The 14,023-nt window shown below is 43.5% G+C and overlaps 1 protein-coding gene across 6 annotated transcripts in view; it reads right to left on the bottom strand.

Annotated features, from left to right (window-relative positions):
- LOC131120056 (disabled homolog 2-interacting protein-like) overlaps positions 1-13,577 on the bottom strand; it is a 75,407-nt gene extending 61,830 nt beyond the window's left edge. For 3 of the 6 annotated variants that reach the window (XM_058065095.1, XM_058065097.1, XM_058065096.1), the window contains exons 1-3: positions 13,405-13,577; positions 9,913-10,037; positions 9,400-9,523 (exon numbers count right to left, since the gene is read on the bottom strand). In XM_058065095.1, coding sequence (XP_057921078.1) covers positions 9,400-9,523; positions 9,913-10,037; positions 13,405-13,450 — 295 coding nt within the window. In that variant the 5' untranslated portion in view covers positions 13,451-13,577. Of the gene's footprint in view, positions 1-7,317; positions 7,539-9,399; positions 9,524-9,912; positions 10,038-13,404 lie in introns of those variants that run through there. The other 3 variants (XM_058065101.1, XM_058065103.1, XM_058065098.1) reach the window with 2 other exon arrangements.
- Positions 13,578-14,023: the final 446 nt, after the last annotated feature.

Genomic DNA, 14,023 nt, shown 5'->3' with positions numbered 1-14,023 from the left:
AGAGCTCCCCCCACCTCCACCCACCCACACACAGACACACAGAAAGCAGGTTTCTTTTGTGTTCCTCCTCACTTCCTTGCTGATTTTACTTAGGAAGTGAAATGTTCAAGTGTTATCCTCCCCTCTTTCATTGTTAAAAGGGAATGTGTGTGTGTGTGTGTGTGTGTGTGTGCATGCATAGACAACTCTGTCGTAGGAGGAGCTGGGAGGGAGGTGGGGAGGGGACGTTAGGTGGAGTTTCGAGCTCAGAGAGCCAAATTCCTGCATCACATCCAACCAATGGGAGTCTTTGTTGCGGCTGACCAAAAACCGCGGGGCCAGGCTGGGCCTCACAAGCACACTGCTGCAGCTTTTAAACATTAGTCCACCCCCACCGCCCCCAAGCCCCCCCACCCGACACTCAACTTCACTCATATCTCTATCACAACTCAGGTGCTCATTTTTCTTCTAAGTCCCTCTACTTCCATGACTGTAACTTAACTGGAATTGTAGGTGAAAAAAGCCTATTATTAATATCAACTTTATTCTGGTAAATTTTCTTCTCATTATATTATACACATAATATTTGGACTTTATTCTCGCCTGTACTTTGGACACTGTGTTTTAGAGCCTGAAAATGTGGTTATGAGAATAATGGTTGACCACAGCACTGTAGTAGCAAGTCTTCTACCCCGTATTACAAAGTTTTCACTCATTTTATTCAGGGATTTTCATCAGATACTATTTTGCTTGATTTTTAGCATTAGTATGTTCTTGTGAAGGAGGATTTTCTTTGTTTTCGTTCAAATTTGACATGCAAATATGCATTTATTGCTGTTTTTTTCCAACCCAAACTGACGCTTTTCTATGTTTTCTTTCAGCTAGTCAGCCTACAAATACTGGTCGGAGATGGATCTAAAGGGATGGCGCCACCAGTCGATTTAAAGGTACAGTACCTCAGAATTATGCCCCTGTGTCATTCCAACTTTTATGGAGTCTGGCAGAAGGATCAGGTGTATTTTTAGAGTCAGATTGAATCCAAATGTTGGTTCTTGTCCAGTGTCATGTTAACTCAGGCGGTTGAGGACACCGGGTAGGGAACCCGCGGCTTTTCAGCCTCATTGTTGGTGCTTCCTTCTGGCTTAAAGGAACAACAACGGTTATTCAGTAAGCTGTTTGTTTAGTTTGAGTATTGTTATTTATATATTTTTATGTTTATTTTGTTAGACAGTTTCTTTCGAATAAGGTGGAACTTACCTATTTTTTTATTATTTTTTTTATTTGTTAAAAAAACATATAATGAAATAATAGTGACAATCAAAGTCACATCTTCAGTTGTTAAATTATTATTAAAATTGTTAAAAGTTCCCATAAGTTTTTATAATATACTATTTTTTATTTAGGGGCAAAATGGCTCTTTTGGTAGTAAAGGTTGCCGACCCCTTTTTTTTTATAGGCTGACAGTGATTTAAATAACATAGAATTGTTCACACACACATAAACATAATGATGACATTCCCAAACTATTTAAAAGAAAAAAAACACACCACGGGTGAACAATCCGGTTCAAAAGGTCTCACACGTCCTCGCCCCTCCCTGCCTTTAAAATGAACACACTCTCGTGTTTCTGCAGGAGTCCTTCTTCACTCAGACATTTGTCAAGCAAAGCATTTGTTCACCGCAAGTGACAGCAGACAAAATACCTCCCCCCCACCTTCTTCACACTACTCTACTTGTGTCTGGTTGCTTGCCATCTTCCCACCATGCAGTCACACTCAGGCCTTGAGGCGACTGCACGGCGTACAATTCCAAACGTCATCTTGACCTCCAGTTAGCTTACATTCCTGCAGTTATTTGGTATTTAAGAGATAAACACCCTTATTTGTTATAAAGTTACACAGGAAGTTCAAACACTAATTGGAATAATAATATTAATGCAATTTCAAATGAAATAAAATGTATTGCGTTAAGCTAGGACATTTGATGCTTGAGAACTATGTGGACTTTAATGTACTGGGAGGACTAAATACAAACACAAAGTGATACAAAATTTAATTGCTTCTTTTTAATCAAATTATTTTATAAAAACAATTTTGAACTTGTTAATTGTAGTCAATTAGTATAATTATTTGACAATATTAATTACATTAAATTAATGTTAGTTAAAGGCTGGTACTCCGGTTTCTTCCCACATTCCAAAAACATGCTAGGTTAATTGGCGACTCCAAATTGTCCATAGGTATGAATGTGAGTGTGAATGGTTGTTTGTCTATATGTGCCCTGTGATTTGCTGGCCACCAGTCCAGGGTGTAGGGCGAAGACAGCTGGGATCGGCTCCAGCACCCCCTGTGACCCATGTGAGGGTAAGCGGTCGAAAATGAATAAATAAATAATGTTAATCAAATATTAACTAAAATATTAACTAAATCATATGATTAATTTATCATTAATCACACTTGTGCAGAAAAACAAACTAAAGTGAAATCAAACAAAGAAATCACATCCAAAATGTTTGCAAACTAACTTGAGTGCCATCAAAAGGAGCTCCAAGGGGGTAAAAAGTGCAGCAGCAGAATAAGCACAAAGGCTCAATGACACTATGAGCAAATACGTTGGTATGTGGGTATAGAATTACAAAGACCCAGAAAGTGAAGCGGTGGAGTGCACTTCTATAGGCGGCTCCTGACACGCCTCTTTCTTTTATCTCGCTGTTTGTCTTCCCTTCCTGTCCCTTTAATCCCGCATATTTTTGCCTAGTTGGCCTTGTGTGTGTGTGTGTGTGTGTATGTGTGTGTGTATTTGTGCCTGAGAAGGTGTGAGAAGTGAATGATATCACCACAGAAAGAGTAGGTGTCAGTGCATGGAATGCCATGGCGAGGCAGGGATGTCAAGCATGCGATGCTGGCAAGATAACCACAAATATGATGAACAGCAACGTAAGCGAAAATGTAAAGAATGTGAGCTTACATTTGATGAAATGCCACAGAGAAGCTGGAAGTACAAAGCAAGGCCCCCCAATTATTCTTTGTATATAACACATTGCTCAACTCTTATGTGGTGTAGTGGTTAGCATTCTGGACTTTAGCGCAGATGCCTCGGGTTCGAATCGCCACTAGTAAGCACCATCAATATTCATTAGGAAGGGCATTCGGAATATAAAGAGCTCAAGCCAAAAATCAGTATTCGGATCGAAAAGATCCGCTGTCGCGACCCCATAATCAAGGAAAAATCCCAAAGAAACAAAACAAAAAGTAAACTCTTATGCTACAGTTAGGCTAACCAGTTAGCCTCAAATGTTTTTCTTCTAAACAAAAGAACCCAAAATGTACCACTTCCACACGATATTGGAGGAGAACATTGTGTTTTCTTGTTAAATTACATATTTAGAATGTGCTGTGGACCAATAAAAAACTGCCGTAAGCTTGTTATTAGCCCCCGGGCCGCACTTTAGACACCCCTGAAGTGATTATTTGGATTATTTTTCCGTCCGGTACGCATCAGAACAGCGGAGCGAGCTTGCAATACATATTTGAGGTTGACTCTTTCCAGTCTGAATGCAAAAGTTGACATCAGTCGTTGGTGGAACGTCGGACATACGACGGTCAGCAATGCTAGCATCTGCCATCCAGAGGACAAACTTGTGTGTGGTTGTGTGTGTGTGTGCGCACCATGTGGGGTCAAGCCGCTGCCATGCCAACCATGCCAGCACAGTGTCTTTTGTGGATGGATTCCAAAACAAGGAAGGTCACACACTCCCTTAGTAGAGGGATAGGAAGTGGACTGTTAACAAGGAAGGCAAACCAAAACAATGGCGTACCAAAGCCTTGTTGCCGTGTTTGTGTTTAGAAAACTCATGTATTTTTGTATAAAATATAAAAACAGGTTATGTGTTCTCCAAAGCGTCGTACTTTGATGTGGAACAAGACTTGCCAGGCGGCATTCTGACTCAACTGGTTGCGCTCACATAGCACTGATTTATTTTCCGAGCCCTTTTTTTTTTTCCTGTTTTTTTTTTTTTCTTTTCCTCACCTCATTCTCCCGCCGCTCTCACCCACCAGCCCCCGGCACACTTTGCTCAGTGTGGGATGGGTGCATTTACATAAGATTTACAGACGAGAAAGACGCATTGCCGACGCAGATTTTTGCTGAGAGCGTGCGTGCTGGCGGCCGCGTTTGGCTCGCTCGGGGCCTCTCGCAGTCGCTTCAGCTCAGACACGCTTAAATTAGTGTGGAAACACACACTGAAATTCTCATCCCCCCCAACTTACAGTGAAGGCTGTGTTTACTTTTGTCCACAGATCTCCATTTTTGAAAGCAAGCAGGGTATTTACTGCGTGGTGCCTTGCCATCCTTGTGCCCGTCTTTCCTCCTACCTTTACCTCCATTTTTCTTTAGCCTCCATTAGCGGGCTGGTGTTTGACTTGGCTCCACTCTTGGTTGACACTTTTCCATTGGCAATAGTTCATACTACTAGTGTAATATCTGAAGATACAGAATTATTACAAGAAGTATTATTAGGTGAAAATGTGCAGCCATGTCACATATATGATTGAAAACACACCATCTGCAATTTGTGAGTGGTTAGCATGCAGGCCTTGCAGCTAGGAGACCTGAGTTCAATTCCACTCTCAGCTATCTCTGTGTGGAGTTTGCATGTTCTCCACGTGCATGCGTGGGTTTTTTTCGGGTACTCCAAGTGTGAATGGTTGTTTGTTTCTATGTGCCCTGTGATTGGCTGGCGACCAGTCCAGGGTCTTCTCACCCGAAGACAGCTGGGATAGACTCCAGCACCCGCGACTCTCATGAGGATAAGCAGTAGAAAATGAATGAATGAATGAGACTAAGGGCAACAACAAAAGCTTTCGCACTGCATCCATGGAGACAGTGGAGATTTGTTGGCATAGGATTAAAAAAAAAACCCGGTTGACATGGTGCTAGATATGGTTAGTTAGCCCAGGAAGTAGAGCAGGTCATGCTGTCACCAGAGGGTTGGCCGGTTCGACACGGCTTCCTCCATCCTGCTACTGTTGTGTCATCAGGCAAGGCACTTCACCCATCTGCCTCTCAAAGGAAGCGATATAGAGAAGACGGCAAGTAGTAACCTTGCAGTGAAAACATGTATTAGTTAAGAATTGTTTTGTCCATGTCATAAAAAAACAACATTTTGGCTAATCAGTAAAGATTTGGACCTCATAAAGATCACAACTCTATCTTCTCCAGGCTAAATTTAACTGTGCGGCAAGCCACAAAATAGTCTTCCCTCTCTTAAAACAAGATTACAACGTTTAAAAAACAACAACCCTGCAGCCCAGCTCCTATATTTACACGCCTTGTTCCACGCAGCGCTTAAACCCGAAGCTAAGATTTTTAAGCACAACAAAACGGGCGAGGATACACTTCAGCAGGAAAAAAACGCCCGGCGGCACTTAGACCACAAGACCACACTTACATCTGGATAAAATCTAGGAATTTGAAAAAAAAAGCAAAAAACATTCATGTGGAAAAAGAGACCAAAGGTGTTCTTTTGACCCCTTTTTGCCCAAAAATGCCCAGTTGGAGAATGAGACGGAACGGACTCTCCTGGAAACTTGTCAGAATGGGATTTCTCCTATATTTCCGGCAGAAACTGCTGAGTGCACAGGAGTCTGGAGTCTTTAAAGCGGCCATGCTGATGGAGCTCAAACGTGGTGCTGCTGTTATTGGAGTTATTCAGCTGCTACGGTCCAGCTCCTAACATACGCTAAGTGGGGGGAGAATGTCCAGCATCAGCAGAACGCCTGAATGCTGCAGATCCAAGCAGGAAGTGGGGAGATGCTGCTTCATCTGAGTGCTTAAAGACTTTGTACATAGCTAAACAACTTCAGCATACTTGTTGTTTCAGGAAAATGGCAACAGAAGGCTTACAATCCTACTCCAATAACACACTCTAACCCTACCCCGACCTTAAAACCCTAACCTTACCTTTAAGTTGAACCCTAAACCGAGTCTTGTTGCAAAGCCGAACCCTACTTATAAATCCTAACCCTACCCCTAACTTGAACCCTAACCCTAGTCTTGTTAAAAAGCCGAACCCTACTTATAAATCCTACCCCAACCCTAACTTGAACCCTAACCCTCCCTTTAACTTGATCCCTAACCCTCGTCTTGTTACAAAGCTGAACCCGAGTTATAAACCCTAACCTACCTTTAACTTGAACCCTAACCCTAGTCTTGTTACAAAGCCGAACCCGACTTATAAACCCTAACCCTACCCCTAGTCTTGTTACAAAGCCGAACCCGACTTATAAACCCTAACCCTACCCCTAACTTGAACCCTAACCCTACCCCAAACTTGAACCCTAACCCTACTTTTGTTACAAAGCCGAACTCGACTTATAAACCCTAACCCTACCCCTAACTTGAACCCTAACCCTACCCCAAACTTGAACCCTAACCCTAGTCTTGTTACAAAGCCGAACCCGAGTTATAAACCCTAACCCTACCCCGAACTTGAACCCTAACCCTACCCCAAACTTGAACCCTAACCCTAGTCTTGTTACAAAGCCGAACCCGAGTTATAAACCCTAACCCTACCTTTAACTTGAACCCTAACCCTAGTCTTGTTAAAAAGCTGAACCCTACTTGTAAACCCTAACCCTACCTTTAACTTGAACCCTAACCCTAGTCTTGTTACAAAGCCCAACCCGCCTTATAAACCCTAACCCTACCTTTAACTTGAACCCTAACTCTACCCCTAACTTGAACCCCAACCCTCCCTTTAACCTGAACCCTAACCCTAGTCCTATTACAAAGCTGAACCCTAGTTATAAACCCTAACCCTACCGCTAACTTGAACACCTCACCCCATGTGCAAACCCTAATCCTTGTTAAAATCCTAAATCAAGAATCCAAGAAGTCTCAACCAGTGAAATTTGTGAGCCACACTGCATCTTTTATGGTCTCTTTAAAAAGTGCTAAAAGGGGACTTGGGGAGCAGAAGAGGCCACAGAAGAAGATGAAGAGGGAAAAGAGAAAATAGCAAACGAGGACTCTCACTGGTCGAGCTGTCGCCTTGATCTCCCGCTGGATTTATTTGTGTACATAACTCTTTTCTCTCTCTGACGACTCAACAGATCTCCCGCAGACAAACCCTCACAGGCTGCAAAGCCAAGACACGCTGCATACAAATAAGGATTCACAGATCCGCTTCTGGGCGCTTTTTGGCACCCTTAAACATTCTCTATCGCACATCTAATGATGCCTTTTATACAGCTGCTTGCTCTATGATGCCCAAAAGTGACAGTGAGGAAAGCAGCAACGATGATAGTCGTGAGGACAATCCGTTGTCTTCTGACTCACCATGCTGAGCATCCGGGTGTGCGTCAGGCTCCATGATCCGCTCACGAGACCACCAACACGTCCATGGTGAAAAGTTTGTGTTTGCACAAACAACACAACTTTCTACCTTCTACGTCTGCCTGCCGCGACGCTTTTACCACTTCTCCATCGCGTCGCCAGCCCGAGCTGCTCCCTCTGATCTGCTCTGTACCGAATCTCACATGAGTTGTGAGAGAAAGAGAGAGAGAGCAGAACAGTGCACAGGATTTGAGGGAGGAGGGAAAGAAGTGGTTTCCCCCGAGTGAGGGGGTGGAGAGAGGGATGTGGTTGTGGAGTTTTGGCTTGGTATTTCAACTCGCATCAACATCAGTAGATTTTTCTTCTTTATGAAAGAGATACGAGGGTCATGAGGGTCAAGAACCAACATGACCTGGAAGGACAAGCACTTGGCATGTTTCAAACTCCAGACTAACAACACATCCACAGTAAATTGGGGTCAGGGGTTGTAATCCGGGGATTAACGTTGAGGTTTCAGATCCTAGCCCAAGTTATCAACCATAACCCCAACCTGAAATCCTAATCTTTTTTATAAACCCGACCGTAATGCTAGATATGCATCCTCATCCTAACTTGAAACTTGAATCCCAACCTTAACCTGAAACTGTAGACCTAGTTACAAAACCTAACCTTCATAACAATCACCCTAAAATAAATCCTAACCCCCTTGTTACCAACCCTAACACTAACCTTAGTCACAACCCTACCCCAAGTTAGCAACTTTAATCAGAATTTGAAACTCTATCCTTAGTTACAAACCCTAAACCTAGCCAGACACACTCTAACTTTGAACCCTTGACCCCCTTTACAAACCCTAACTCGAATGAAGAGACCTTGGAATGATGACATTACTTTTAAAGGAGGTTTTAAAAGGCATCCATCCCAGTTCTTGCTGTAATGGCGGCTCCACTCTAGATATTAGAGTGATAACTAGTTACTCTATAACATTCATTCATTTTCTACCACTTATCCTCATGAGTGTCGCGGGGGTGCTGGAGCCTATCCCTGCTGTCTTCAAGCGAGAGGTGGGGTACACCCTGGACTGGTGGCCAGCCAATCACAGGGCACATATAGACAAACAACCATTCACACTCACATTCATACCTATGGATTTTTTTTTGGAGTTGCCAATTAACTTAGCATGTTTTTGGAATGTGGGAGGAACCCGGAGTACTCTATAACATGTCATTATTATGTATTTGTATTTAGAGTTAGTGTTGGAGAAGAGTCAGTATACAGTATTTAGAAACAAATGTCACCCTCTAGTGGTCAGTAAATAGATAGAAAGATACATACTTCATAATCCCCAACAGGGGAAGTTCATGTGTACGGTAGCATATCCACTAAGCATCACAAACAACAGTCACAATATATGCTAAATTGCAGTTCCACAGTATCAGGTGGTCAACAGGCACTGTTAGGTGGGGGGGGGGGGGGGGGGGGGGTTAAGGTCAAGGTTAGAAATGAATGATTAAGGGATCTTAGAGGTTAAGGTTCAGGGGTTGGAAGCTGGTTCTAAATTGGTGCAGGACTGTACAACTTAAATGAAGTGGGTCTGGGCCTTGGTTCCTACCCCTACCCTGAAAACCCGAAACCCAGTTCCATACTCTAATCCTACCCCTACGTTGAAAGCCTAAACCAAATGACATATTCTAAGCATACCCTTAACTTGAACCCCTAACCCTAGTTACAAACCTTATCCAACCCCTAACTTGGAACCCTAACTAACCCTAACCCGAGTTGTATCTGGACATCTTTTCTAGCCTCACCAAAATCAAACGTCATCTTCTTCTTTGGGACATGTGCCACTCATCTACAACGTTTGGATGGAGATTGGATGTTGTGGTTTTGTCTAATCCTTCTAACATAAAACTGCAGGAAAAAAAACAACCTCTGCTACTTTAAGCTGATAGAACACCCATGATGGACGTCACAGAGACTGCACGCTCATGTGCTTTACATAACAAATCTTAAATATTTCATAACTTGCATATTAATCATTTAAGCACTGAAAAAAATAAACATTTGTGTGTTCAGGCTGCTCACCGCTCTCACTGGACGGCTGACTGCGCATCTCTGGGAAGAGCGTCTCTGCTGGCACGCTGATGGTACGCCGCAGAAGATGAACCCTGCTTGATGTGCATCGTCTCTGCTCCTCCTGGAGGATCCTCTAATGGAGGAAGACAAGATGCCGGGTTGGAGGTACACAAGTAGAACATAGAGGACAATGGTGGACAATAGGTGGTCACGAGGTAGTGTTGTGGTTTGCTTCCCTGCAGCAGCTACATCAATACAGCTGTTGATAAATGAGGAGCATGGAAAGAGACAAAAGGCATCAGTCTATGTCAGGATTTATCTCCTTGAAGCCCGCATGAGCAATGTTTGCTGGGATGAGATTAAATGGACAAAGGGAGGGAAGAATAGCTGAACGACCTCTATCGTGCTCACCTTTTGTCTCCCAGCTCAAAGACTACCATTATGTTGGGAGTCAAAGTATATAATTATATATTGCCGCTGCCCAGAAATCATATTACGTAACCATAGCATACACGACAATACCTGATCCTCATGCCGAAGCATCATGTGACCATCACAAACCCCGCCATGATGCGTTGGCTTCCATGCGCTTTGTTCTTCAAAGGATCGGACCCGTGACAGCCAGTGTCTCAACGGACATTGGACATCTGAGGAGGGGAAGAGGAAGAAAAATTCATTCATTTTCTACCGCTTTTCTTCATGAGGGTCGCGGGGGTGCTGGAGCCTATCCCAGCTGTTTTGGGGCGAGAGGCGGGGTACACCCTGGACTGGTGGCCATCCAATCACAGGGCACATGTAGACAAACAACCATTCACACTAACATTCATACCTATGGACAATTTGGAGTGGCTAATTAACCTAGCATGTTTTTGGAATGTGGGAGGAAACCGGAGTACCCGGAGAAAACCCACGCATGCACGGGGAGAACATGCAAACTCCACACAGAGATGGCCGAGGGTGGAATTGAACCCTGGTCTCCTAGCTGTGAGGTCTGCGCGCTGACCACTCGACCGCCGTACCGCCTGGAAGAAAAATTGTTTACAAAAAAACAACACATGCAGCTGCATGGTGGACGAGTGGTTAGCACGCAGGCCGCACAGTTAGGAGACCCGAGTTCAATTCCACCCTCGGCCATCTCTTTGTGGAGTTTGCACATTCTCTCTGTGCATGTGTGGGTTTTCTCCGGGTTTCCTCCCACATTCCAAAAACATGCTAGGTTAATTGGCCACTCCAAATTGTCCATAGGTATGAATGTGAGTGTGAATGGTTGTTTGTCTATGTATATGTGCCCTGTGATTGGCTGGCCACCAGTCCAGGGTGTACTCCGCCTCTGGCCCGAAGACAGCTGGGATAGGCTCCAGCACCCCCCGTGACCCTCATGAGGAAAAGCGGTAGAAAATGAATGAATGAATGAATGAATGAACACACCATGCAAATATGCCGTCTAGTGGTTACAAGTGGATGTTGCAGGTCTTGCCTCCACATCCACTGACAATATGTTTTGTGTGCAGGTGTATTCGGATTACGTTCAAATTTTGGGTGTTTGTAACAGTGCTGAATTTAATACCATTTGAGACTTTGAACCGTTACACTTAAGATGGACTGGAGTCTCAAAAATAATTGTAGGATGGCTATTGGGGTACATGGTGGTGATCTACAACCAACAAAGTTAGCTTGTCACAAAATCTGTCAGCTGTGATTTATGGAGCGCTCCCGCAGAGAAAGTTTGAATATTTCAGGTCGACTCATCTGAATGCTGTCAAAACAAGTCATGTTTAATCAAACACACACACACATCTTATCAGCTTACAGTCACATTCTGCTAGGATTCAAAGCCTGTTTCTCCCTCCATTGCAACGCCCCTTCCTTCCTAAAAAGACACTAATTCTCACTTTTGATTGACACTGTCTTGTTTAGCATTGTGCTAGTAGTTTGTGGTTTTGATTTAATCCGACCAGAGCATGAAAAGATCTCTCAGTATGGCTCAGGTCAGCCCGTTTCTACCTTCCACTCTGTCTTCCAGCAGCTTTGTGTTGCCTACAATCTGCAATTCAATGACACGGCAGTCGGAGGGAGAGATAATATGCAGTGTTATTCGTCGGCCTTGTGTGCCCATGAAGGCACACGGTCATGGATGAGTGTTCTCCACTCTGCTGTGCAAGGAAAAGATAAGGAGGCGTCCCATCAGATAGCACAGACTGGAGGCCCAGCATTTGCATACATTCATCTTGGATGCTGCCTCCTAGTGGCTCAGCTATAGATTATTCTCCTCCCTCTGGGTAAGACCTCCACAAAAGGTAGAAACGTCCATGCTCCACTCCTCCACTCCTCCACCAAGTCTGATGCAAATCTACCTCGTCCTCTTTTGCTGTGAAGCTGCTGACAAACAAAAAGCGATGAAATAAACATCACCTCCTCAGCTGGAACAAGCAGTAGTACTTCCAAATGTTTTAAATATTAAAAAAAACTTGCAATGGGAAAGAACATGACACGCGAGGAAAGCACTTTGAAGTACAGCGTTGCCAGTCTTTACCACACAGCTCCCTGCAACATCTCCACATAGCCTGCTACCGTTTGACACCCCTGCACAACCTGGATCATGATGGCACCACCTCCACTTTGCCGTATGAAAAACATCTTTACCATAAACTATTTGTTTTGTCCTAAAAAGAGCATTTTCCACGGTATTTTCCTCAGTCCAGTCCCGCCAGTGTGAAATCCCATCTGCTGTCTTCTTAGGAATAATTTAGAGCATATTTCAGCGTCCGAGTGGCTCCACTGCAGACAACTTCATTGTGCAGCAACGACGCAAATGTCACGTTGTCTAATTAGCTGACCTGAATCAACTGTCCACTCTGGAGTGGTTGCCATGGCGATGCTTCCTGGAGCATGAGAAGGATTGATAAGGCTTCAAAACACTCTGCTTTGTCTTAATGGCTTCAAAATGCTGCCACTCCTTCTTGTGATAGACAAAGGAGTCACACATGTACGCTATGTTTGCTTGTTTGGGTACTTTTTTTGCTGTCGTACTTTCTATACTTCACACTACTTCCCTGTCCTGACGTTACGTAATCCAGCTGGCCACCTGCCATCGTCACCGCTGCGGGCCCATGCGACACACTTGAGCGTAAATAATGCCAAGCTGGTGTTGCTAATTGTGTCCGCCTGCTAACCAGCGCTAACAAGAAACCTCAGCATCTGCAACCCTCAATGCGAAAAAATAAAATGCTAAAAATACTAATAGCAAGCATGCTACCAACCTTCGATAACATCTCTTACTTCAGTAGACAGTTGCAAAAGTGGTAAAAACGCCATGCAAACTGCTAAAATGCTAAAGCTAATATCCAACAAGAGAGGCACTATATACATAAAATCCTACATGTTTTGTATTTTTATTTTTGGAGAATGCAAAAAATAGTTTATGCTAACAATATTGATAGTTACCATGCTAACAGCTAGCCAGCTAGCATTGTATGTATCCATCCATGTACAGAATATAACTGCAGTATGCAACTATCTATTTTTGTCTTGCAGGTCCATCATAATACTACTACTACTAGAAAATTTAAACATAAGCTAGGAAACTATGAATTATAACATTTTAGTTGGAAAAAAAATCTGACTTTATTTTCCTAAATGAAAAAAAATCCCCAAACTTGATTCTCATTCATTAAAAAAATAAAAGCTTTATTCTCTTAAAAAGTTTGCGACAAATCTCTTATTTTTACAAAATTCGGACAAAATGACAATTTTTTTCCCCTCAACGTTCTACATGTAAGATAAAGTTATATTGTCTACAAATAAATCAATTAAGTGCTGTTTTGGCATAAAAAGTTCAGAGGTCATCGTTTCTATGCGCACTATATCTATGACAACCACACACAGCACTCTTGAAACAGGCCGACATGAACTATGAAATTATTAGTAGAATTAAGAGTTTTGAAGAAAAAAACCTGGACCAGAAATTTGGCATCAACACACAGAACAGAAATAAACAAGCAAAGATGCTCTCACCTGACAGGTAATCAGACGCCAAGCTGTCTTGCAGCTGCATCCCCATCCTTACTTCCACTTTGCGTGTGTGTGTGTGTGTGTGTTTGTGTGTGTGTGTGTGCGCGCGTGTGTGTGTGTCAGTGAGTGAGCTCAGCGTCAGTGATGAAGAGCCAGGAGCGCCAGCCGGCCCCTCATCTTCTCACTTCCTTGTGTGGTTGGCAAAGTGAGAGTGTGAGATGATGATGAGGGAGGGAGGGAGGGCAGGGGAGATTAGAGGGAGGGTGGCAGTGGTGGGAGGAGCCTGAGGAGGGAGGAGACAGAGTAGAGCGTCTTCCACGTGACCTTCCAATGATGCAACATAGACATAGTGGAACACAGCATCAGTTTGCACACAAGGGGGCGGGGCTTATCTGCACTCAGAGGGTCAGTGCTGTAAGGAAGTGATTTCGTTTAAACACTGCCATCTAGTGAGCACCCAGTCAAATTGCAGGCTTTAAATACAGCACATAAACTGACACTTTTTATTTGATTATGGGAAAATAGCTTAATAGCCAACCATCTATGACATTTTTTTGGCCTACAAATATTTATTGTATTCACCCCCCCTCACAAAAAAACAGCCAAGATTGTGACTCAATTT

The sequence above is a fragment of the Doryrhamphus excisus genome, chromosome 2 (assembly GCF_030265055.1).
Source record: "Doryrhamphus excisus isolate RoL2022-K1 chromosome 2, RoL_Dexc_1.0, whole genome shotgun sequence".
Taxonomy (NCBI): Eukaryota; Metazoa; Chordata; class Actinopteri; order Syngnathiformes; family Syngnathidae; genus Doryrhamphus; species Doryrhamphus excisus.
The sequence above is the reverse complement of the archived record's forward strand: the minus strand, read 5'-3'. Positions and strand labels throughout refer to the sequence as shown.